The 24,812-nt window shown below is 48.5% G+C and overlaps 1 protein-coding gene and 1 long non-coding RNA gene across 3 annotated transcripts in view; one reads left to right on the top strand and one right to left on the bottom strand.

Annotated features, from left to right (window-relative positions):
- Window positions 1-366: 366 nt before the first annotated feature.
- Window positions 367-24,812, bottom strand: part of TSPAN7 (tetraspanin 7) — a 121,635-nt gene continuing 97,189 nt past the window's right edge. Inside the window, exons 2-8 of the mRNA XM_047716300.1 lie at window positions 22,749-22,937; window positions 18,984-19,058; window positions 16,547-16,642; window positions 14,962-15,117; window positions 9,448-9,531; window positions 1,608-1,683; window positions 367-1,352 (exon numbers count right to left, since the gene is read on the bottom strand). Of these exons, the coding sequence (XP_047572256.1) occupies window positions 1,615-1,683; window positions 9,448-9,531; window positions 14,962-15,117; window positions 16,547-16,642; window positions 18,984-19,058; window positions 22,749-22,937 (669 nt within the window). The 3' untranslated portion in view covers window positions 367-1,352; window positions 1,608-1,614. The remainder of the gene's footprint in view (window positions 1,353-1,607; window positions 1,684-9,447; window positions 9,532-14,961; window positions 15,118-16,546; window positions 16,643-18,983; window positions 19,059-22,748; window positions 22,938-24,812) is intronic.
- On the top strand, window positions 5,189-8,114 carry LOC125092051 (uncharacterized). Of its 2 annotated transcripts, none has more exons than XR_007124814.1 (3): window positions 5,189-5,285; window positions 6,088-6,242; window positions 8,010-8,114. It is a non-coding gene; the product is annotated as an uncharacterized LOC125092051 (long non-coding RNA). The 2 variants fall into 2 exon arrangements; XR_007124813.1 differs by having other exon boundaries at window positions 5,194-5,340.

Raw genomic sequence — 24,812 nt, forward strand, 5'->3', positions numbered from 1 at the left:
GACGTTGAGTTTTGAAAGCTCTGCTGAAATCTTTCTGCCTCTAGTCTGCAAAAGTATGAAGCTTCTATTTTCACAGCCAACAATATATCCTCCTCATGATAAATGACTCAAGCTTCTGAAACGTCCATAAAGAAGCCTGACCCTTTGGCTTTTGCACTGCCCAAGGTTATTTCGGTGGGGTGGGCACATGCGTGGAAGGGTGGGCGCATGCGTAGAAGGGTGGGCGTGCGCATGGCGGTGTGGGCCCATGCGTGGAGGGGTGTGGCAGCGCGTAAGATGATCCACTCCCAATCACCCATGGAGCAAGGCGAAGTAGAAATTCGTGCGTAGAAGCTTACACGATAAGCAAAGAACAAAACACAGCAATTTGTAATGATTCTATTTATTAATACATGTATCACAAATGTTCACAATATCAATGCATTCTTGTTGGCATGCTAGACAGAGGCATTGTTTAAGATCTTCTAAAAATATTTTGACTTTAGTTCCCCCTTCACACTCATTTTTAAACTGATTTGCTGAGGTCCTCAATGTCCGAAATGTTGATGCAAAGAAAAAAATACAGAAAGAAGTAAAAGAACACAAGAGCAATTAATTGGGGAAGAACAGAAGTGATACTATTTCCTTCACAGGAGGCGACAATACAGCTTGGTAAAAGGATTATATAGGTTTCATCCAAAAGTCATGGGGGTCACTAAACCGTCCACATGTGCCCAGGCATGTAACAATAATGAGTCAGGAGGCCACCTAACGCTCAACTGTGTCCTTATGCATGATGCAGGCTTTTTTCTCCTCACGGATGGTTACTGATGTCTCTCTACATATCCTAGGCAGCCTGAAGAAGGTAGGAACAGAGTCTTAGTAAAGGGAAAACCAAACCAAAAGGAGATTAAGCCAAAAGAACAGAGCGCTATCAGCCTATCTACATCAAGGGGTATGGGGTTTATCACTCATGATGAAGGGTGAGCGGGAACCTTCCACACTCCATGCAGGGCCCGGCGGGGCCAGGGGTGGTGTGATAACCAGTCACCTACAATGAGCTACAGTCGGACCAAGTACAGATGGAGGAGCTGGCACACAGGGGGCCTCAGGTGGGGTCCACTAGGACTGGATGCAGGGAACCTGGCTACACTCTGGCACGACGGGGCTTCACAAAATGGAACGCTACACGGGATGCGGTCTGGAAGGCGGAGTGGAGACCGCGTGGGCAGGTCACTGGGGCACTGGCTGGGGGATTAGGGAGTGCGGGGTGGGTGTGTTAGGTGCTGTGCTCTAACATCCTCTGGAATTCTTTCGGAGAGTGCTATGGTTCGTTTTTAAGAGAGGTCTCTCATTCCATCGTGCTTGAAAGACTGCGGGAGAAACGAAAACATGTGAGTGACTTAACAGGGACTTAAAAGAAGGGAATAAGCTACAGGGAGCATTCAGACGTTTCATACCCCGCCCCCTTCTCCCGCCCCCAAGCCACAGAAACGAGGTTTCAGCGCATGCGCAGATGGCGCCGAGCTCAAGTAGCTAAGTGGCTGGGCGGTACCCTTGTCCCTTTGCAGGGCAGCGTGTGCCCCAGAGGGAAAACCCTGAAATTAAACACTTCCGCATGCACTCACCTTCTCCTTACACCATCTCATACTGGTTGGCCGTGATGAACCGGGACAGACAGCAGGCCAGCAGCATGCCAATCAGCTGTTGCCAGGAGAGAAAGGAAGACCACAGTCTCAAGTCCCTGAACTGCACACTTCTTTGACCCCCCAGATGTCATTTTTAACAACCAAGTGCTTTTGTATGCGAATAAGGAAAAGGGCACTAACGAAAAAGATCAAACGTGATTTCACTGGTGAGATCCAGGACTTAGAGAGTCTGACCACTAGGGCAGGACAACTGGAGTTTCCAGAACTGGCCATAAGGTTCCAGTCCAGCATGCTCTGGCTGCTTAAAAACAACTTTTGACACATAAGCAGTATGACGATTGGTTCATATGTAAAGAGAGTAGGGGGAAAAAATGGAAGGACCACAGAATCAGCAAGGTATGCCCAAAAAGGCCAAACACACCCATTCAGAAGATATTTCAACACGGTGTGATCCCTCAGGCATTCATGGCCAACAGGATCATCACTCTTTCCTTGAGGCAACGAGACGCTATTCTTGACCGAGTTTGCCAGTTGAGGTAAGAAAGCCATGGCTTGAGAGCTGTAGGTGTTGGATTAGGGGAAAAGGGACATCAAGGCTTAAACTTCTCTTTGTCTCTAACCATGTAGATATTTTTGGCCTACATCTTGGTTTCCACTCAGACCTGCGGACTCTGATGCTCTGGGGGGCTGGCGCCCAATGCTGGTGCATCAACAAGCCTTACAGGTGAGAGAAGCAATTCATCCAGGCCACGTGGTCACCCTTATTTTACAGGTGGGACACATGCAGCCACAGCAGGTCCCACTGTGGCTCAGGGCAACTCCTGAAACACGGCTACCTCTCTTGCTGAAATTCCAGATTCTTATCTTCATTTTTAAAAGTAAAACTATGATGTGAAATATAAAAACCATAAGTTCCATCAGGTGAGGAAAAATCACCACCTTATTGGATTTACCCTATCTCTTACCAAGGCTTGGTCCACCATCATTTTTGTGCCATAAAACATATAGTATCCTGCCCAAACCAGCAAATCACCACAGGAACCATGGCTGTAACCTCCAGAATTCTGGGCCACATGACACAAATTAACCCCCACCCAATGACTGTAAGGACTTTGAACCTTATAGTTTCTCTCTTTTTATTAGAACTGCTAATTTCTGGGGCCAACATACACCAGAACACACTTGATACTTTTTAAGAGGGGAGGGGTGGGGAAGGAGAGAAAGTACAGGTGGGGAGGGGTAAAGGGAGAGGGAGAGAGAGAATCTCAAGCAGGCTCCACACCCAGCACAGAGCCCCACTTGGGGGTTAATCTCATGACCCTGAGATCATGACCAAAGCCGAAACCGAGTCACACGCTTAACCACGCTTAACACGCTTAACCAACTCAGCCACCCAGGCGCCCCTAACACACTTGATTCTCCTAAAAATCAGATTTGGGCCAAAAAAACAAGCATGAGAGGTACAGCATTTTCAAGTGTATTAAGCTATTTAACCCGCACCATATCTTCGTATAATATTATCATCCCAACCTTCCAGATAAGAAAACGGGCTCAGGGGACGTTAAATGATTTTCCCCCAAACCACACTGGTAGCTCACATAGAGCTTAAGGTTCCACCCTCTTTCCCATCAGAGGACAGCCCCTTCGCTCGCAACCCACTCCTATAGGTCAGCCTAGACCTTGCCCTTTCTAGAATCGCTCCTCGGTTTCACGCTATGAGGGCTCCCTCCTGCCTTGCCCTGCAAACTCTGGACGGAGGGGTTTCGGTGGGCATCTCTTTATTTGATTTCAAGTTCCTAAACTCTTTTTCGTTATAAAGGTGATCCATTTCGTGTTTCCCTGTTGAGCTCATACGTGTGCCGGAGGCACTTCGGAGAGTTACCACGCCACTAAGAGGCTAGCAGTGCTCCCGTAATTCAGTGCTTTCCGATGCTCCTGGCCTCCATGGCGATGCTTGAGCCACACAGCCAGAAGACTCCTTAGGATGCTTACCTATGTCTTGTATTTAAAATCTCTGCTTTCAGGGAAGGTTTGCATGTGCCTCCACTTCCCCCTCTCCAAACAGGAATAGCATCATTCTTTTTTTTTTTTTTTTAAGATTTTATTTATTTATTTGACAGAGAGAGATCACAAGTAGGCAGAGAGGCAGGCAGAGAGAGAGGAAGGGAAGCAGGCTTCCTGCTGAGCAGCGAGCCCGATGCGGGACTCGATCCCAGGACTCTGGGATCATGACCTGAGCCGAAGGCAGCGGCTTAACCCACTGAGCCACCCAGGTGCCCTTTTTTTTTTTTTTTTTGGAATAGCATCATTCTTAAGCACTGGACATACTTTGTCACAGAAACAAGAACTTCTAAAAATATGGCTACAAATGAAAGCGACTTGGTTTTAAACTTACTGTATTTTACCCTGAAACTAATAACATAGTGTTAACTAAATTGAATGAAAATAAAAAATTTTTTAAAAAGATGTTTTTCAAAAAACAAAAAATCAAACCAGACCAAACCAAACCAAAACAAAAACCTTACTGTGTTTTCTATTTCTCGGGCAAGAACATACCTTCTGTTTGCCCACGGAAGAAGATAGAATTTTTAAAGTTATTTTTTAACATCTACTAAGAAATTTGTTTTCCTTTAAAAAAAAAAAAAGCATCCTGAACTGAGGATCATAGAAGCTATTTGAAAACAGTATTTTTCACACACTGGCTTTTATTTTATTTAATTCTAGTGTAATAAAAACTAGGATTTGGGGTGTAGTAGGCATTTTGGATTCTTCACAGGGCTGTGGATTTCAAATTTGCTCTCATGTTTTTACCATATTTGAGAGAAACCTCGCCCTCCCACCTCCATAAGTACCAAGTTAATGGAAAGTCAGGAGCTGGGGGAGGGTCCCATACTTCATAGCAGCTGTTACCGGGTGATTTCAGGGTACGTGACGGGAAGCTGTTTAGCCAAAGTCAGGGCCTCTGCCTCAGTGTGAGTCAGGACAAACACCTGCGTGACACTAGACCCAGTTCCTCTGTAGCCAGAAAAGCCCAGCCTTATTTTGACAAAACCTTGTTTCACGCTAACTGTATGGGTAAAGCCCCTCAAAGAGTAGAGGTACACTGTGTGCCCCAAGAAGTGTCTTGCTGGTGTGTAGCAAGGCTGCAGGAAGTAGGCACTGGGCCAGACTCCCGCTTTAAGCCCCGGATAGAAAGAGGAAAAGGGGGCTGGTCTCTCACGCTGGAACCCCTCAGGACGGAGACCCCAGAGCCACCCCTTGCCATTCCTGTGGCCGGTGAAAGGCCTGCTGTCTGACGGCCTCCAGAGTTTTAGATCAGATTATTTATACTTGGTTGACAAAGACTTTATAATTCATCTTCATCTAGTTTTTTTGAGGTTACATTTTATTTTTACCACTCTCTGCCTTGTTAGTACTATATTCTGCTTCCTTTTGCGTCATGGGGACCTCTAGGACATTTTGCCGCTTCAAGAACTGAGAAGCCAGAGAGGCGGAGAGAGAAGAAAGGACCTCTACTTAACAGAAGGCTGACTCCAGACTTCGTAAAGGCCCTCCCACAGAGACAGCCTGTGAGGTCTGAACGCCGTGAAGCTCGAGCGACATGGGTTGCCTCACAGGGGCTCTGCAAGTCACCAGGGACCCGGCAGATGCCAAGAGGTGGGAGAGAGGAGCGCGAGAGAGGTGGGGCCTCAGGTCAGCAAAAACTAGAGAGGTAAGGGGCGATGGGCCGAGGGCATTGCCCCTGCCATCGCCATGGGAGGCAAAGGTGGCCCAATTCCTGATTCCTGTCCACAGAGAGGACAGCAAAGTTGTAAAGGCCACTTTCTGAACAAGCAAGTGACAAGCAATAGGTCAAAAGCTTAGATCCTTGTAATGCCGGGGGGTCGGGGGTAGTGTGCGGATGACCGAGGTGGGGGTTCCGTGTCATGGGCATGCGCCAAGGAATCTGGTTTGACATAAAACTGTATAAATGCTATTCGGGACCATCTCGGGCTCTGAAGATAGAAGGGAAATAAGTAAAGATCCCCGTTAGCCTTCTTTGGCCACATCTCATCAAGTCTGTGAACAGCTTCGTCCAGACCTCTACATGGAAAAGGTCAACAAGTTCCAGAAGAGAGTTCCTCACTCATAATGAATCATCCCAGCAGCCTGTGGGACCTGGGGGAGGCCCCGAAGGGGTGCGGGTCAGGGGATGGATAGATAGGAGGAGGATCTGTATTTTTTGATGAGTACCTTTTTCCTTTCAATTTCACAGACTCCCCCCTTTCATTATAAAAGCACAGAACAAGTTCCCTTTAGGTGCTTCCTGAGACAAGAACAAGGGTGATCCCTGGTGCCAAAGTTTAATAGAGCCGGCCGGGTGGAGAGGTCAGAATTGTAAGCTTGGATCTTGAGCCCAGACTCAAGCAAGCCACTCAACCGTCCACTTCTGGAAAATAGCTCTACTGTCCCCATTCAGGATTATTCTGTGATGTGGAGGATTAATCCAGCCTAACACGTTCCACATCCAGCAAGGCCGTGTGTCTGTCTACACTGGATGTGGGAGCGTTGCCACTCCCCATTTGCAACCCACAGCAGAAGCCAACCAAGGTCAGGGGCAGCATCACAAATGGGGTAAGTGTCAGACACCCTCAGCTTTGGCACTGGGTCATGTTAAGGGTGGGGGGTGGGGTGAGGGTGGTGATATTCCCATTTTCCTCCACTCTCTCCCTCTCCCTCCACATGGGCACACGCGCACGCACTCACACTCTGCTTGTGTGTGTCTCCCTCTCCAAGCTGTCTTGAGTGAGAGTACCTGCAGAAGATTTAGGGAAGAGGCAGCCTATCAAAACACTCAACTTCCTGCTAGGAATTAATTCAGAGGGAGCAGGACCTGCCCATCGAGTGTAGACAAATGGGTTTTCCCTTGATAGGGCTCAGGCCATGGGAGCCTGTAGGAGAAACATTGAATGTCTACGCAAATCATGGTGCCCAGAACAGAACTCAAGGGCTTTCAGTTGGCTAAAGGAGCTAACCAGGGACAGAGTTTTTGCGCAGTCTGTGGAAAGGCTCGACTCGGCTCGTCTGCCTTGTACTCTATAGCACCTTTCCTTTCTGACATGACAGATGAGCAAGGCCAGTTCTTTTCCACAGATGATAGTGTGGATGTGGATGTCAGCAGAGCAGGTGAGGGGAAGGGCAAGGAGCGGGTGGAGGTGGGTGAGGAAAGGGGAGGAGGAAGGGAGAGGAGAGGGAGAGGGCAGAGAGAGAGAGAGGGAGGATGTGTGACAGAGCTCTGTTCTTTCCTACCTACTTTGGCATCTCCTCAGTAGAACCTCCTTTAGTACAGGAAGGCCAAGACGTCAGCCAACATGACTGATTCACCTAAATCAGCCAACATTCACTAGGTTTTGCTCTGATACTAGTCCTAAAAATTCTGAGCACATGTGGCTAAAGCTTTGGTTCTGGGTCATTGACCAGGACCAGTGTGGCTGGTTCTTCCTGAATTGGCAGCTGGTAAGTGGCCACCGCTGTCCCAGAAAGGCCTTGGATCTACTGGTATCTGGAAGCCAACCTCAGCTGCCAGGAACCCCGAGGCTCCTAGCACATCCCGCTAGGGAAAGGCAGCTACGGCTCTTCTTCGCCTGCTTCCAGCTGAGCATGGCAGGTCTCAAGTCTCCGCCTCACTGCCCCTGTCCGGTCTTGCGAGTGAATGGGATTGGCTAGGCGATGCCCCTGGGCTTTGTGTTCTGTTGTCTTAACCCAGCAACGATGTGGTACCTTGATGAGCCCTAAAATCTCTGCAGAGTTTCTGTGTGGGGGTTCCCTCAGGGACGCTGGCCCCTCTCTCACTGCCCCAGAAGGCCACAGAGCAAACTCCACAATCCCCACGTCGGGGATTTCTTCAAGGTTAAGACAGACAGATTCATGCTCATCAGGCGATTTGTCTAAAGCAGAAATACCTCCCCTCCCCTTCCCAGTGAAGCATGAGAGAGAGGAAGAGAGGTCTTCATCGCAATCTTCATGACTTGGCTCACTTCACTAATGAAAACGGGAGAATCACCCATGCCCCTTATGGCCGTGCGGGAATATTCTTAGATCATATAACTTTTTATCCATGAGATTCCAGGCTCTGTGAGGTTCTCTTCTCCTCATGGAGAGAGTACTGGCATCAGGTCCCTTTGTGGTTCTAGGAGAGCCATTAGGGGAGACTTCACCTGTATTCTTTCCTCCGAGGGGACAGTCGTCCCCAGCCACCAAGCACGCGTCTGGCCTGTCGGTGACATCAACGTGACCCTGCATATACACGCACAGATGAATATGCAAGCTCCCCAGTGCACCTTGCACATCTGGCTCAGATGTGGGTCCCGGATCCCCTGACACATCCCTTGGCCTTTACAGATGCCTCCCTGAAACGCAATAGCCGTCGGAAGAAAGTCTGGGGCAGCAACTCTTTGGGAAACATCTCTGGAGACGAAATGGCGTGGTTTGTGGTGCCATCTTGGTTTGCGTGTTGGCGTGTTGAGGGTGTAATTCCCTTCATGGGCTGCCAACAACGAAGAAGCATGGTAAAAGACCACAAGGAGCACACACTCCCGTGGGATGAGTCCACATGCTCTTGTGAGATGAAATGTCACCTAGGTTTTCGTCCCTGCTGAGGAAGAAGTTTGTCAACTGACCTGCGGTGAAACCCTTTCTCTGCAAAAACGACTAGGGCCATGTTCTAATCCTTGATCTAAGTGAGGGTGACGCACGTATGTTCACATTGTGCTGGTTTGTTAAGCTGTGCATTTATAATTTACGTACTTTTCCGTCTATGTGTATTTCAATTAAAACGTTTGAAGAACGAACTTGGCTAGAACGAACGTGCGCCTACACTGCTAGGCAGGAAGGAAGGAGGTGGGGGGGGCAGGGAAAAGGTAAGTATAGTCCGAGAGAGCAAAGATGGAATTCAGGCAGGGGAAATTAGAGTGGTGGAAACATTACCGAGAGAACGTTAATTGGGCTTTGTTGGAAAAATGATCTGTTGGTCTGAAAAAATTTGGAGTTAAACATACACCAAGTTTTCATTTGGTTGTTAAGTATACATGCCAGTCCTCCCACCCAGAGCTCTGTCGTCGCAGTAATGTGATCATTTGGCCGGGAGATCAGACGCCTGTGGGGTACTGTGCTGCTGGGTTGAGGTGGGCCAAAGTTTAGAGTCCGCTTAATCGTGTTCTATCCATGAGTCTGCGTGGCACACTTCAATGGAAGAATGACTTCTCCTGTTATTTTAGAGAGGCTGGATGGAGATAAAGGGCTGCACAATTTAAAAGACAAGAATTCCGCTTCCATCATAAGGAACTGTAGTCAAACTTAGGATGAAAGTAATGATTGCCAGACAAAGTTCGCTAACTGTAGGCTTTCTATAAAAGGAGACGGCTCATGCATAATCAACAGGAATGAAGAACAAAACAGGGACAGGTCAACCAGGAAAAAAGAGCCTCCCCCCCAAACCCAGATCAGCCATTTGACGTTTCGAGTTGTTTATGCTCCAATTAAGCCAGCGCTTGGTTCAGTTAACCTCCATTTGACCTACAGAAGCAGCAAGTTGTTTTCTGGAGCTAGTCATTAGTTGAACTGTAACCGATATTCCCTTGATGGCAAAACTTCATTTAAGTTGAAGAAGAAAAATCAATAAACAGATGACCTGAGGACTAATGAGCAAGGAGCTCCAACCCCATCTATCAGCCTCTCCCAAGGCCCAGGGGGGCCAGGCAGGGAATCGGGAGCCTGGGGAAGGAAGCCAGGGCAGAAGGCTGGGGAAGGCCAGGCCTGACCGCACAATTACACAGCCTACCTGGGAGAACGCAATTCCAAAAGCCACTCCGGCGATGATTCCCATGTTGGTCTCCATGAAACTGGTCACCAGATCATAACAACCCTGCAAACAGAGAGAGAGAGAGCGTGTCGGGGCCTCAGAGACACATTTCACACCCAGGCCAGACTGAGCTGTGTTAACCTACGGGTCAACTATGCTCCGACCCGTAGTCGGCAAATCCAGCTGCCTCTCACCCTAGGAACTCACTAGCATTCTGTCCAAACTCAAAAAAAGGAAAATTTCGAACATAAGTAAAGGTACAGAGAGTAGTACGGTGACCTCCCAAGTGACCCTTTCTCTAACCTTACAATGAACATGTAGCCAATCTGGTTTCATTTAAATCACCTCCCCTGGCTGGACTATTTTAAAACAAGTCCCAGATATGTCGTTTCATCCAGAAATGTTTCAGCGGTAGGATGAAGTGTAGCAGGACATCTGTCAGACCTACGAAACAATCCCGCAGACTCCGACCGTACAGAGGCATTCCACATCCTTGCACAGGAAGACTCAGCATAATAAACACGGATACTAGCATTTTGATAACAAGTGACACAATCTTAGAAAAATAAAGTGAAATCATCAGGTTGTGGGGTGGTGAATGCCTGCCATCTTTATTGTGTTTTGGGGTTCTTCCTAAGAAGACCCTTAAGCTTTTTTTTTTTTTTTTAACAGGGAAAAAGCTATGTTTTATAGTCTTCCTTTCCATAAATTTACTATGGGACCTTGAACAAGTAACATCTCCTTTTTTTTTTTTTTAAAGATTTATTTATTTTGAGAGAGGGAGAGAGTTCAGGGAGTGGCAGAGGGAGAGGAGGAGAGAGAGAGAATCTCAAGCAGATTCTCTGAGATCAGGACCTGAGCCGAAACCAAGAGTCGGATGCCTAACCGGCTGAGTCACCAAGGCGCTCCCTCACTTCTCCTTTCTAGGTGTCAATAACTTCGTCCATAAAATGAAGTGAATTTTCCATTCACATACAATGAAATCTCCAAATGCTGTGATTAAAACCAACACCCGTTTTATCAATTTCGATGTTAGTGTAATACTGATAAAGTCAATCACCTTTCTTAAAAATAAATGATCTGGCTGGAGTTCAACCAGGTTGCTAAACAAGTTTGTTTGCTGTTGTTATTCGGGATTACCTGGTCCAAGTAGGAAACACCAAATTTTGTGTATCGCCCATAGTGCAAAGGCACAAGCTGACTCTTCCTGTTAAATGCCTGACAGGTTGAATTCTGTGTGTGTGTGTGTGTGTGTGTGTGTGTCTGTGTGTCTGTGTGTTTATATGTATATTTATTTGAAACTGGGCCAAGTCAGCCTAGATTTCTGAACTGACTTATATAGTCTCAGAAGACATGTTTTTTTTTTCTAGTTTTCTGAAAAACGGCTTCTACTTGAATATATAAGTCTGCAGAAATCAAGACATTAATTTCATAAACAGGGTAAAAAGGATTCTTGTTTATCAAGAAAGGCACACTAAATTGCAATGATATCTGAAGACCACAAAAAAACCCTGTCTCCCACACTGGAATTCAAAATTACCAATTTAACATTTCTCAGAGCTTAGGAAAATTCTACCAGTGCTGTAGCTTCTAATAAGTGATATTTTATGCATCTGCAGTCTGTCTGCAGAGAAGTGTGTTGACTTAGCAGCAGCGCTCTGACACGTGCTTTCAGTGCAATGGGCCGACTATACTCCTTGGTTAGCTGATGCAAATGTGAAGCCTGGAGGCGGGTGGGAAAGGAAATCTGCTTCTACTCATGAGAAATTTTGAAATTTGATTCTCCCTTTGTAGTAGAAGACTGCTTGCTGATTTCATTTTTACTAGTGAAAGTATCTGTCACACTACTTTTCGAAAGGTAGTGGAAGGGAGAGCAGGTTGGGTTAGGAAGAACTCAATGCAAGAAGAGACATGGGTATTGGAACACTTTCCCGGATGGTAGTGGCTAGGGCCGTGTTTTGCCCAGGTGGCCATCATGACCTTATCTTCTCCCCCCAGTGATGGTCAGGTTGAGAGATGAAGTTCATTCAGTCCAACGCCAGTGGTAGGTCACCTCAAGATACGGAAACCCAAACCCAACAATAAAGACCAGAGAAAAGCGAGGCAGGTGATTTTCTCACTCTATAATATACCTTGGCATAGGTATTTTTCCTATGAACTTCGATTCTGCATGTAAGCGGAATATATTTTTCTGACATGATTTCTGTTCCATTTGTAGGAGACTCGGAGCAGAGTCAATCACATTTTTGGTAAACCCACTCCAACCAGCAAGAGCAACTGGAAACATGCGTCTCTGCCATTACTGCAACTGTGACAAAATCGTTCTCCCTCAACCTTGCTCCTCAAAGTGGGGATCTTCCAGGGGCAGCAGAATTTGCTGAATTTGCTAGAAATGCAGAATCTGAGGCCTCCCTCCAGACTTCCTCCATCAGAATCTGCCAAATCCCTGGGTTATTCATTTTTAATGAATTTTAATGAATGTGACCACTATCTCTAGAGTTTCAGCTGCCCATTAAAGCTTGCGGAACACTCTTCTAGAAGAAAAGTTCTCCCATGGCTTTTCATTCTAAAGAAGACAGCAAATTAATGAATCCTATCAGTAGGAGGGTTCCTTAAAATGAAGAGATGAAAGTGATTTCACTTCTTTGTCACTGTGTAAACAGCATAAGATCAAGGTTGAAATCAATACTTTCCACCTCTGGATTCCTCTGTTACTCACGAGGTGGGACCCATGAGCCCATTCTCCAGATCTCAGCTCAGATCTGCAGACGGCAAGGCCATGTTTACATTCTACCTCATGTTCCCTACTACACTGTGATCTTATCTGCCCACAACAATCTCTTTTCATTTCTTCAAATAAAAGCCTGGTGGTCAGGCATGAGAGAAACCTACGGAGACCTGCTAAGTGTCCTAGGAAACATTCAGAAACAGAACAGGTCCTTTGCTTGCCCTCTCTGCATGTCGAAACCAACACAGTCACGGATGGGAAATCTCTCTCTTGCCCTCACTCTTAAAAAAAAATGTCAAGAATTCGAGGGAGCAGGGGCCGAGTCAGTGCTGTCAGCCACGCGAACTGTAGACATTTCAACATCCTGCTGGCAAAACCAAAATAAATCCCGTCCCCTACACAAAACAATAAGTACCCTGTTTAGCTAGTCTCACCTCCCCCCTGCTCTCTCCCAGGGACTTGAACAGGGCAGGTTGCACAGGCTGCCAGGTGAGAGCCAAGAGTCACCTTTCAGTGCTGTTCAATCGTAGGGTTCAAGACATGAAAGGATCCACAGGGATTAAGAATGCGTGTATTCTAGGCAGCACGATTCCGTGGAACTACAGGGGTGGTGCTTAAGCCTCCTGGGGGAGGGAGTCAGAAGAGGGGGGCTAACGTTTATGAGCGTTTCCTACTAGGTATTCACCCCAGCCCTATCTCCTGTGTTTTACAGGTGAGGCCTCTGAGACTTAGACCTGGGCCTTCATTTGTCTCAGAGGTCCCCGTGGGCATGAAATGAGACTCAGTAGGCAAATTTCACTCTCTCCTCACTTCTCCACAGAGAAAGCCAGGTTGAAGTTAAACCCCCTTTCCAGGTATCTGAGTTGCCCCGGAAAATGTAAATCAAGCAGGATGGGTGTGTGTGTCGGGGGGTGGGGGGAGACAGGGAGTGAGGTCAGTTTGCAGGTTATCAATGAATGAAATGGGAAAAAAAATGGTGCCCTATCTTTCTTTCTGGAAAGAATTCTAAAGATCATAGAGATGCACTATAGGATAGGATTCCGAACATGCCTTTGAAGAGTAACAAAGATCTTCCCTCTGAGGACGTGCTACATCATTCCTGATGAAGGACAGTGTGGTAGAGAGGGAGACAAACTTCACCACCTCCCTGGTGCTGTTTGCACTGTAGCTGACATTGAACATCACACTTAACGTTTCTCTGGTCCTTACTCAGGGCCAGGCCCTGTGCTGTAGCGACTATCTTGTTCTGTCCTCCTGCTGATCCTAAGAGGCAGGAACAATCATCCCCCTTTTGCAGTTGAGAAAAAATAAGAAAATATGAGAAAGGTCACCTCTAGTAGGTGGCTAAGCCAGAATTGAAACTGGAGTTGGACGCCATAGCCCGTGTCCCTGACTTTTAGATCCCCAACTTTCACAAAGGGAAAGGAAGTTTGGGGGTAAAAAAAGACGACCCAGTTTGATGGGTGCTGCATCCACAAACAACCTCCTGGGGCTCTGTCATGCTCAGACCTCACTACATTGGAGCTGGGTATGCTCAGAGCTTCGTAAAATGGCAGAATGAGGACATCTCTGGGGGCTCAGTAGGGATGCCCATGAAGAGACCAGAAGTCATCTTACCGATGAGACACAGAGGAAGGCTCAATCTTTGGGTTCATAAGAAAATTCCAAGAGGAACAGATGTCTTCTTAGCTAAGACAAGAAGCAGTCAGCATGGAACATCTGACCGCATCGCGTCCATAACAGGTCATAAGCCCAGAAAGACACAATGAATTTCTAGAACGGCAACAATGCTCTGCAGCATTTATGCTGCAAATACCAACATTAAATGGGTAAAATACAGAAGCCATCTCTTAACGTTCTCATCTTGAGAGGATGGCTACTGTCTATGAATTATTCAGCAGTTGGCCCAGATCGCGTCAAGTGTTGAAGACCTTGGAAGAATAGAATTTTATCTGAGTAAGAAAAGAAAACTGACCCGATGGCTGCATAACAGCAGGTGAAGTCAACAGAACGTTGGTGTTTTCCTCCCTTCTGTTCTACCAAAACATATTTTCTATGTGGCATTTCTCTAAATCTTTCAGACTACGGACACAGTCTTCAAACATGTCTTATCGTGCCTTCGCCCTATTCTCTGTGAAGTGGAAGACAGAATTGGTCTTCCTTCTGATGACTGAAATTCTATTTCCCTCATTTTCAGTACCTACTACCTTTCCAATGTCTTTTAGCCAGTTCTCTCTCTCTCTCTCTCTGATTTCTTTGGGAGTCAGGATGTTGACAGTGAGTTGAAGCGGAGTTGCTGATTTCTTTTCCTCAAGCAGAGAATACCTTAAAATAAAGGCCACCATCCTGGCAGAAGCAGATGTTGTCTGTCAACTCTCATCCCCCTTCCTGCTAAGGACTGGCACCCAGCTGTGAAGAATTCCATGTTTAGAAGGTAGATTGAGCAGGAGAAAGACAGCCAGGAAGAAGAAAGGCCACATTCCCTGTCTGACATCAGCCCAGGTGAGCAGGAACCGTTGCTCAACCTCCCTTCTGGTGCCTGGTCGCTTCCTGCTGAGTCACAGGAGCTCCTTCAGCAGTGGACGGCCTCGGGTGCCTCGTCCCAGACAGGGAAGGGCCACGGGGAAAGACTCCGCCCTCTAGCCCAGACTACCATTTCTGATCCATTTGGCACAGTTTCACAGAAGCACACCCACCAAAAGCCCCCCAGCCCCAGCCCCCCCAGCCTTCACCACGGATCCCATCAGGGCTGAGAGCAAGCCTACCTTCTGGTTCACTTTGGTGGCAGCCACGGTCAGATTGTGCAGGTCCTGGGGGTTGCAGTCGGTTTCGTTCATGCAGCAGCTCGGGGGGATGCCATGCTCCAGGAAGTAGGGGCTGGTGCTCCAGTTGGTGTAGTTCTGCACGCCGCAGCAGCTCAGCTGTCGAGGGGGCAAGGGAGTGAATCCACGCGTGCAGATCACAGACACCGTGCTCTCCCGCCCCACCACCCTGCGTGCGCCAATTCGACGAGGAACTCGGGCCAAGACCCTAAGTCAACAGGCACAGCTTTGGTGAGGAAAGGTGAGCTGAGGCTCCACGAACGCTCGTACTCACTGGGAAGCCTGCCTGAACTGAGAGAAGGAAGCCAGCCCCAGACTGCATGTTGTGTTGGCTTTCTTACCACGTCCACAAAGTAAAGCCGGGTTCTCTGGCCCGGCTCTGCACGGAAATCACTTGTGTGGACTGGCTGCTGTTCCAGGTACGGAGCAACTAAACCAGGCTTGTTGGTGGGGAAGCCAAGATAAGAAAGGCTTTAAAAAGCTCTTTTTAAGGCTTATAGATCATAGGATCTATGCCAATAAGCAAATGGTTAAGGGTGGGGAGGAAGAGAAAGGAGAAAAGAGGAAGAGAGTGCTGGTGTTGGTAAACTATGTGTTGCCCTCTGCTTTTCCCAGTGAGAACTTTGGGGGACATGGCCATGCCTAGCCCTTCACAGACTATGGCTGCCTGTGTGCCTCCAGAACAGAGCTGTGTAGTCGTGACACAGACTGACAGCATGGCCCTCAAAGCCTAAAACAGTGACCACAGGACCCTTTCCAGGAAAAGTGTGCCAGCCTCTGACGTAGAGAATGTCAAAGGAAATGGGGCAAAAGTAGAAATGAATTACTGAATCTGGGTAAAGTGTATATGGTTCCTTATACTCTGCTGTCAAGTTTTCTGCTGAGTTTGGAATGTTCTCAAAATGCCAACAACAACAAAAAAATAAAATAAAAACACTGATGCTGAAGTAAAAGACAAAGGAAAACACAGAACCCGCGCCCCACCCAAAGAGCTCCCTAGGTGATCCAGCTGAAGCGGGAGGATTCGGCACCAGCATCTGTCCCCCTGAGCACCTCTGGGCAGGGGACAGCTACTTCCCTCAGCTCCTCGGCAAAGCACCAGGCAGCCTGGGGGCACTCCCACTCCTGCCTTGGCTTCTCCTAGGCCCACCATTCACCGCCACCACACTGCCCAAGCCAGTAAACACAGCTCACCGGAGTGCTCCACTCAGCCTGAAGAAACCACTTCCAGAATGCCAGCCCTTGGGCGCCAGTGCTAAGCAAGGCTGCTGTACCTTGAGCACCTCCTTTCCAAGGCTTTGGGTGTTAAGGGCAAAGCTAGCTTTCCTTGGGAGGCTCCTAATTCATACTGATAAAAGGCCAGCCACAGGCACTGGTCTCCTTGATGCTAATTACCCGGATAACTGGACCCTGGACAAGGACTGGGTGTGAACTCTTGGCAATGGAAGTGGAGGACAGTAGTCAGTAGCAAGTGCCGATGGCCCCACGCCCCCAGCACCCCCCAAGTCTGAGGCCTGACGTCACTTACGCTGCGCTGCACGTGATCCACCGCCCGGCTCCTCTCGTCATTGCCGTTGTAATTCTGCATGGCGTCCGTGTAAGTCCTCAGGAAGGTGTCCTTGATCTGCAGAAGGCAGGGAGGAATATGGTTCTGGTCCACCGCCACCCAAACGGACTCAGATTTGTACCGGATTCTACCCCAAAATGGCCTCTTCTGAAAAATCTCTGAATCAATGTAGGCCAGGGGGTAGGGGTGGAATGCCCTGTTTTCTGAGACAAAAGATCTCAGGAAATTCGCTGAGGGATTTATTAGCTCGGGAATTTTTTTTTTTTTTTTAAAAACTGTTTTCCTCATCTGTAATCCAAACAAAGAAGCCTGCCTCGTGGCCAGCTTCTGAAAGAGCCGTGAGAGTGAGCCCCAACCTCAGGCCTGGCTTTTCTCCTGATTTTCTTCAAATTGATTGATGGCCATCGTTCTGTCTGTAACTTTTCCTGCCCTCGCTCAGGAGAATAACAAAGGGCAGGCCACTAGGGGTGGGAAGACTGATGGCGCTGTGACCAGACACGGATCGCTGTTCTAGCATACAGGAGTGGGGCAAAACCAGCCTGCACTTAACCTGTCTTTATCGAGGCCAAAAAGAGAGGCTGAAGGACGTGAACTTTTCTTGTTACGAGGTAGTTCACAAAACCCTTCCTCCTCCTCTGGGAGCACATTTGGCCGAGGGTTAACTCTCAAGCTCTGTTCCCCTGGAAACCCACTGAAAGGGGCGTGTCAGGTGTGTTACCACGCAGCTCCCCATGTCTGGTGAGACTGCCCCTGACTGCCAAAATGACCCTGGAGGGGGAGGACGGCAGATGACAGTAATGGCCTGGTGGGAAGCAGTGGACTGAGTACGGCACCGGTCTCACAGAGGCAGGCACCTTGCGGAAATACCGGGCGCTCTGCCCGTGGACCAGTGGACACTAGTCCCACGGAGCTTCTAAGCCAAGGTGGATACTGCACCTGGCTGTGTCCACATTTCCCTGTACCACAGCGGGCCACTGTGAAGACTTCCACTGGAGAAACAAACCCTTTGCCCCTCGTCGAAGGGTGGCATCACATCCCTACCTCCCACTCCCCTCAGGGTGTCAGAGGCATGGGGGCAAGCTGGATGAGGGTGTCCAGGCCCTGGGTATCCCTCCTCCTGCCCCCTGGGGAGCCCAGTCACGGCAGCATGTGGGAGGAGAACGGGCAGGGGCTCAGCTGTGTCTGGAGTTCACACATGCGTCAGGGGCACCTCTGGGGCTGTGGAGGCCAGGACCTCATCAGGTTTCACCTCGCCTGACAATAAAAATGGGGAGTCTAATTCCAGATGCAACACCCATACAAAATGGGTTCTAGAAGTCAGCCTCGACACCCGAGATCTCACCTCTGGTGAGAGGAAAACCAGAGCAATGGGGAAAGGGGCAGAAGGCGCCACGAGCTAGCTCACTGGGAACCGAACTTGGCCAAGCACAGAAACAGGTTCTAGGACAGATCATGCCAGACTTTCAACAGCCTCGGTGCGTTTTCCACCTTTATCTTGCTATCCCCCGCCCCGCTTTCTAACACAGCATCCTGACTTCTGGCTTTACTGCTATTTACAGGACACAATACCAGACCATGGGGGGAGTTAGCGTCAGGGCTTGACTGTAGCACGTACCCTGTCTGACCTGTCACCACTCTACATGTCTGACAGGGGACACCGTGGTGGCTACAGACAGCATGAGGGCATTTTGTCTCTGCCCGAGTGTCTACCCATTGTCTCAATAGAGCAGCCCCAGCGACAGTCCATGGGAGGAGGGCCACGCAGGATGCAAAACAGCCAGCAATGTCCTTGAAACCACAGTTAACGATCACAAAACAGTATTCAGAATTCTTTTCCTCCAGCCTCTGAAGTCTAAACCTATTACATGTCACTTCGAAACAAAGCCACGCAGGGGTGTCAGATCATGATGGCCCTTTCCTCTCTTCCCCTCGCCACCACACAGAGTAGCAGGGCTCCTCACTCCTGGGCTTGGCTTCTACCCCCAGCTGGCAAGGGGCGGCCGCCAGGGCTCTGGGGAGGGAAGAGGGGAGTGCAGGCTGTTTGGGGGAAATCAAGCAGTCACAGAAATCTCGTTATATAGACACCCACTTGGGCCTTTTGCCGAAGCTGCTGTTTTAAAAAGAGTATGTTTGATTGACAGCGAAGGTCACTGCTTTAAAACAAGGTGGAGAATCACTTCCTGCAGGAGCTCTTTCACAGAATGGAGTGAGGATCCACACCTAAGGTTTCGAGTCTGGTGAAATTCCTGCATTTAGATTTTTATTGGCATTTCAGCCCCTATGAAGTGAGACCGCTGGAGACACAGCTAACCTCTGTGTGCCCCTCACACATTACAAGAGGCTTTAAAAGTCCTCTTCCCAGAAGACCCTCTAACTGCGTTCTCTGCTGTATACTTACCTCATGGCGGAACACGAATCCAGAAATGCCAGCAACCAGCTCAGCCAGGAACACCAGCGACAGAAACATGGCATACTGAAAATCAAGCACACGGGGACAAAGGCAGACACGTCAGGATTGGGGTGAGGGCTCCTTTGGGGTTAGGTGACTTCGCCATCTCAGGGAACCACACAGATCCTCACCTCCCCCAGCCAAAGCGGAGAAAAAGTTTAAAAATACTCTTGTCCAGATTTCCCTACATGAGCCTCAATATAGAAATGTGTCTGTTTAATATGCATAAGTGTTGTGGGCCACACACACTGAGAAGAGCTCATCCGCAGACTCAGCTCAACCAGGAGAAATGTGGAAGGGCTTTATATAACTCAGGTAGCTACTGTTTTTGATGTTAGAAGCGTGGAGCGAGAAGGTACGCTGGGGGGAAAAGATAAGCGCTCTGGAGGTCACTGTTCTGCCCTGTCTACGGGGTCCTTCCGACCACCTGCCCCATGGCAGGCACCCTCCACCTGGGTTCTGCAAGCTGAGTGTAGGCCCTCCACCCGCGGACCCCTAGGAGCCCATTTCGTTTCCCAGCTTTTCCATCGCTGGAAAGACGTCCTTTCTCTTGGCCACAGTACTTGTAACTTCCACTCCCTAATGCTAGAACGGCTTTCAGGAGATCGGAGAACCAGCCCAGCCTTGCTCCTAGGTGTGTGACCACAGCCCTGACGTGAACCTACTGCTTCTCTTTGTTTGGGTGAATTCCTGCAGTTTTCTTCAGCACGTCTCCTAAAATGGCTTCAGACCCCCTTTGTTTGCAACCGTATGGAGCTCCTGCTGACAGAGAGACCTGAATGCACACAGGTCCACGTTCTTCCTCGATGTGGTAATCGGGCTTGAGTGCAGCACTTAGAGCCGGGGCCAGGGGCCTACTTTCCTCTCCAGCTCTGCACAGCACGTGGGGTTGATAGCGTTTAAAAAGCTAGTAAGCTACATGACTGTTTGTAAGTATCTGAAACCCTTAGTGCTTCTTATTCATTTCATGCTTCCCATACTTTCCAAGTTAATTGTGTGTTTGTGTGTGTGTGTGTGTGTGTTTGCATGCGCACGCGCGTGCATGCACATGCACTTCAGGGATAAATTACATGGTACTTATGAGACATTAAGGGTTTCCATTTTTGTGCCTTTGAAAAGCAGATAAAAGGAAAGAGAAGGGATTCTTTTCCTATAAGGCATATGTCTTACAATCTGTTTCTTCTCATCTCAAAATGAAATACAACAGTCCTGAATGTTTTGAATGGTCCTAGGTGATGCTGTAGAATTTGGATAGACTCGACATGGTCACATTACTTACTTTAGAGTGTACATATGTGCACAGGATCATAAATTATTTTTCTTGGCTAGTGGCACATATGTTAAAAGGAGGAAAGACTGACTTAAAAGGCCAGTTTTGTTCGAAATCTTAACAAAAGTCTCTACACACACTTATAGCACAGCCAGTAAAACAGCAAACATAGTTCTGAGTAGAATGCTCTATGTACATGACCTTGGTCTCTCAACTTAGTACACAATGCAGTGAGAAGCAGATGCGACTCCGCAGAGAGTCTCACACCAGGCCTACAACCCACCAGAAAGTCCTGTGGGAAAGTAACCATCAGGAGGCAGGGGGGACAAAGGACAATTGACTACATGGTCAGAAGTTTATGGTTTAGGTCCTAGCTTTGTTGTGGGCTAACTCTTAGGAAAGAGGCAGCCACACTGGGCCTCCATAAAGTGGAAACAGTTATTTTCAGTTGGTTTGCAATTAATGAGGTTAAATGAGGACCATAAAATTCTAGACTGACAGTTAATCAAGTGATCTCTGCTCTTGTCTGCCAGGTTAGCGGTTTCCTGTCTCTGGGAAGTTCCCTATTTCCAGAAGCTTCCAGAGAACAGCTGCTTCTCCTTCAGAAGACCTTGGCCAAAAGCCTACTGGGTAAAGCTTGTACTAAGTACAAGTGGTAGGGGTCGGGTTTTCTCCATGTGAAAATACTATAGTAGACAGAGTTCTGGCTTTGGAAGGCAATATGTGTGGGTTCCAGTCCCAGCTGTACCCACACTAGCTGGGTGAAGCTGGGCAGGTTAGGCACTCAGTATGGCATCTAGCAGAGAAAAGGAACTGATGGTTTTTTCAAAGACCAAAGACAAAAACTAAATGAAACCCCCAAAACTTCTCCCCAAAGGCTCAGGGAGCTCATAAGTGGTAGGAGAAAAAGGCAGAGTGGTTTGGAACGTCCTTCAGCAGAGTCCAACACACTCTTTCATACATAGGGACAGAGGCCCAAAGAGGTTACATCCCTGCCACTAAAGATCTAAGCCAGGTCTCCTCCCTTCTTGTTTGGACAGATGGATTCTTAGCCATCTTTCTTTTCTATGCCTCTGAGGTGAATTCTCTCCTTGCTACGCATTGCACTAAATGGGAGGCTCTCCGCCCCTGCTGTAGCATCAAATCGCCTGGAGAGCTTTTGGAGAATGTGGTGCCAGGCCCCCCCCCCCAAACATTCTGGTTCAGCTGGCTGGAGGTGGGACCCCTCGCAAAGGTGTTTTTGAACAGCTGTCCAGGTGATGGAAGAAGGCATGCAGAGTTGAGGACTAGACCAAAAGAGATACCGGTGCTCGGAAGAAGCTCTAGAAGGTGGACCCAGGGCACTAACATGGAGTGGCAGGTGACAGCAGCAGAAATGCCTCTGTATGGCCTCACTGTGGTTCTTCCACCAACCTGGAAGAATCCATGCTGGCCGGGCCATCGGCCTCCTGCCTGGTCTGCAGAACGGAAGGGGCCAGAGCAACCGCTACCTCCATGAGGTTATCGAGGGAAACTGCTCAGTGCCACTTGGGAAAGTGGTTCCTTTGCAGTGAGTCACCCTCTCCCCCATATCTGTCACTAGAGGGTATTCAATGTCACCCTAACCTAGGGCTCACCACAGCCCTGAGGGACTCTCCATTCTCCCCTTTCACAAAATGAGGCATCTGAAAGAAATGTCTTTGAACAAAATGTTCTTTGGAGGAGAGGCCCTTGCTACATTTGATCTATAAAATCCTTTAACGTTAACACTCATCGATGAAGAGCACGGGCGGTGAGTGGACAATTAGGCAAGGAGTCTACCAAAAAAATTAAGAATCATGGTAACAGCCTTGTGACAGCCTGCCCCTTACCCTTTGGGAAATATCACGCTGTGTGTGTCCTATTGCGGTAAAGGTGCCCAGCCCTGGGCCTGGTAGCCAACAGTTGGCACAGCATCAACCCTCTGTTGAGGGGGGGAGCTCTGGCTGAGCTGCACTCATAGCTCTGAGCCGGAGTACACAGGTTGAGAGAAGAGCGTGCCCATGCAGCCAAGCATGGCCAAGTTCAAGGAGGCAGAAGGTATCTCTCCAGTGGGAACCTAAAGCCGAAAGGCTGCTGATGTTCCAGAGGCTGCCCTGCCCACCAAAGCTGCGCGTCACACACCTGAAGAGATTTCTAAGAAGCAGTTCAGAACTAGACCAAGGCATCTCGCCATGAGGATATAAATGGCTTCTGGAAATCACAGGTTGAGGGACCAGAACCAGAATTTTTGGTGCCAGGCTGTGTTTGCAGTTGTTTTGTCCTCTAAGGGAGTAAAGGGTGGATTAGGTAAGAGTCTGGACTAAAATTAGCGTCCATGCGTATTGGCTTGTGGGTGGCTTTAAGAAGGGCCATGTCGCTTCCATGAGATTTAAATTTTTTCACAAAGTTGTTGAAAGAGCAGCATTATGTTGTGACACACTCACCAGTTTCAGCATCCACGGGCTACCACGGCAGGTCGCGAAGCATCCAAACAGGCCAAAAACCACGATAGTGGTGCCAGTTCCGATGAGCACATAGGGAGCATTTGTGGAGTTCTCAGCGATCAGGGAGATGTAGGTGCCCAGAGTGAGTTTGCCCCAGACTCCAACAGCCAACAGGATCACCCCAGTGATCTGAAAAGGCGGTGGGGGGAGGGGAGAGGAGAGAAGGGACTATGAAACTGTGAAGATGACAATCATCGCCGTGATGTGGCCTGGATGTGAAGACTCACATTTCCGTGGGCAAGTGGCTTTGCCGCAGGACCCCCTGAAGCAGTGGGAAGTGTTGCTCAAGCCACCCCAGAGTGAAGACACTGGGTTTTGTACAATTAGATCTGGCCCTTACACAAAGCCATATGCGGTTACCACATGGATTGGAAGTCTAGCCGACAACAAGAAACCTTTTTTGAAAGCTGCTTGTGAAAAATGCATGGTCATGCCAATACTGATCTGAGAGCCCTCCCAGGCCTGGTCAGAGAGCCACCACCCAATGCTGAGCTGGGCATTAAGGCCAATAAGAATGTTGGCTGCCCTCTTCAACGGCGCATGTGGATATGGTACGTTTTAAGGACATTTTGCATGATGTTTTAAGGAGCAAGATGATTTTCTTGTCCTGTTAGAACAAAGATCTTTACAAAAGCAAAACATCCAAAGTATTTTTGAATCCCTCTCAACACACTGCCTTTTTTCCAGTGCTTTATTCAACATAAAATAACAGAAAAATCTGAATTGTTCCTGGAATTAGCTTTAATGTGATTTGGCAAATCCCACTGATTGATCCAAAGGAAATTGCCACAGCATGTCTGAACTGCCGGACCTTGCATCAGTCAGGACCTCACTTTAGGGAACAGACTTTGGGCCACGTCACACCTTACCCTCTACCTGTAGCAGGCCGCACGACCCAGCGGCTTCAGCGGCTAAAGCCAGAGGTTGACCTTGTGTCTCTATCCCCTAGCCAGTCTCGACTTCAGTTTTCCAATAGCTTAGCCAATAGGCACTCATTCACACAGACAGCCCTCTAAATGCCACCTCTTCTGACACCTTGTAAGGCTCAAAAGAAGCCTGGGTATCCAAGGGAGCCCTTTCCCAAATTCTGTCCCACTCTATCGCCCAATGTCCTGTAGCAAATGCCTCAGCTTCCTGTCCAGCCTGGCCGTCCGAGGGAGGAGGCGTGGTGGGAAACAGGAGCAAAGCAGTAGGGTACAAATCAACACCCACTTTGCCAAGGTCTCCCCTGTCCATCCACACACTGTCCCAAGTATGTGCTACAAGAGGAAGCAAACAGCGGGGCCAGTAAAGATGCCCGTGCCTCTTTCCTGTACACTCCGAAAAGCCCCGCAGTCTGGAGCCACCGAGATCCACTATCAGACTGTTTCTCTTTGCGGCGCGCTCCACCCATTTAGAGGAAGGGATCAGCGGGGGAAAAACGAGCTTGGTGATATTCCCCTATCTCCACCCCAGTCGCCTCTCTACTCTCTAGAACCATCACCATGAAAGAATTAAAAGCTTCCAATCAGGAAAGGATTGAGGGACTGGTGCTAGTTTTATAAGGGGAAGGTGGATGAACGTGGAGAAAGCATTTGACACTAATACTTGGAAGAGGGTGGCCCAGCGGAGGTCTACCGCCCTTGCAAAGTTCCAATGGGGGATGCTTCCGTTAATTAAGAAAACCCAGGATGGAGCCTGCCCCGCGTTTCAAGTCCTCTGCTGACACCTGGTGGTTGCTAAAGAAAGTAGCTGCCTTGAACAGCCTCTTCTGCCACAGGGAAGCATAAAATGGAAACGTAAAATGCTTTTAATGCACCAGAAGCAAAATTTGAGAATCAACTCTCCGCTCATTAGGGGTGAGAACGCAGTGACCATTAGGGAGAAGGGAGAGTGCCTGGGCTATCTTTTATGTCCCTGTGTCAAACACGGCCATTTCAGTTCTCTGAGTCTTATCACCTCTGCCTCATAAGAGTCCTTCAAACGTCACACACTGACAAAACTTCTCCATCAGGTAGATATTGT

This window comes from Lutra lutra, chromosome X, assembly GCF_902655055.1.
Source record: "Lutra lutra chromosome X, mLutLut1.2, whole genome shotgun sequence".
Classification (NCBI taxonomy): domain Eukaryota; kingdom Metazoa; phylum Chordata; class Mammalia; order Carnivora; family Mustelidae; genus Lutra; species Lutra lutra.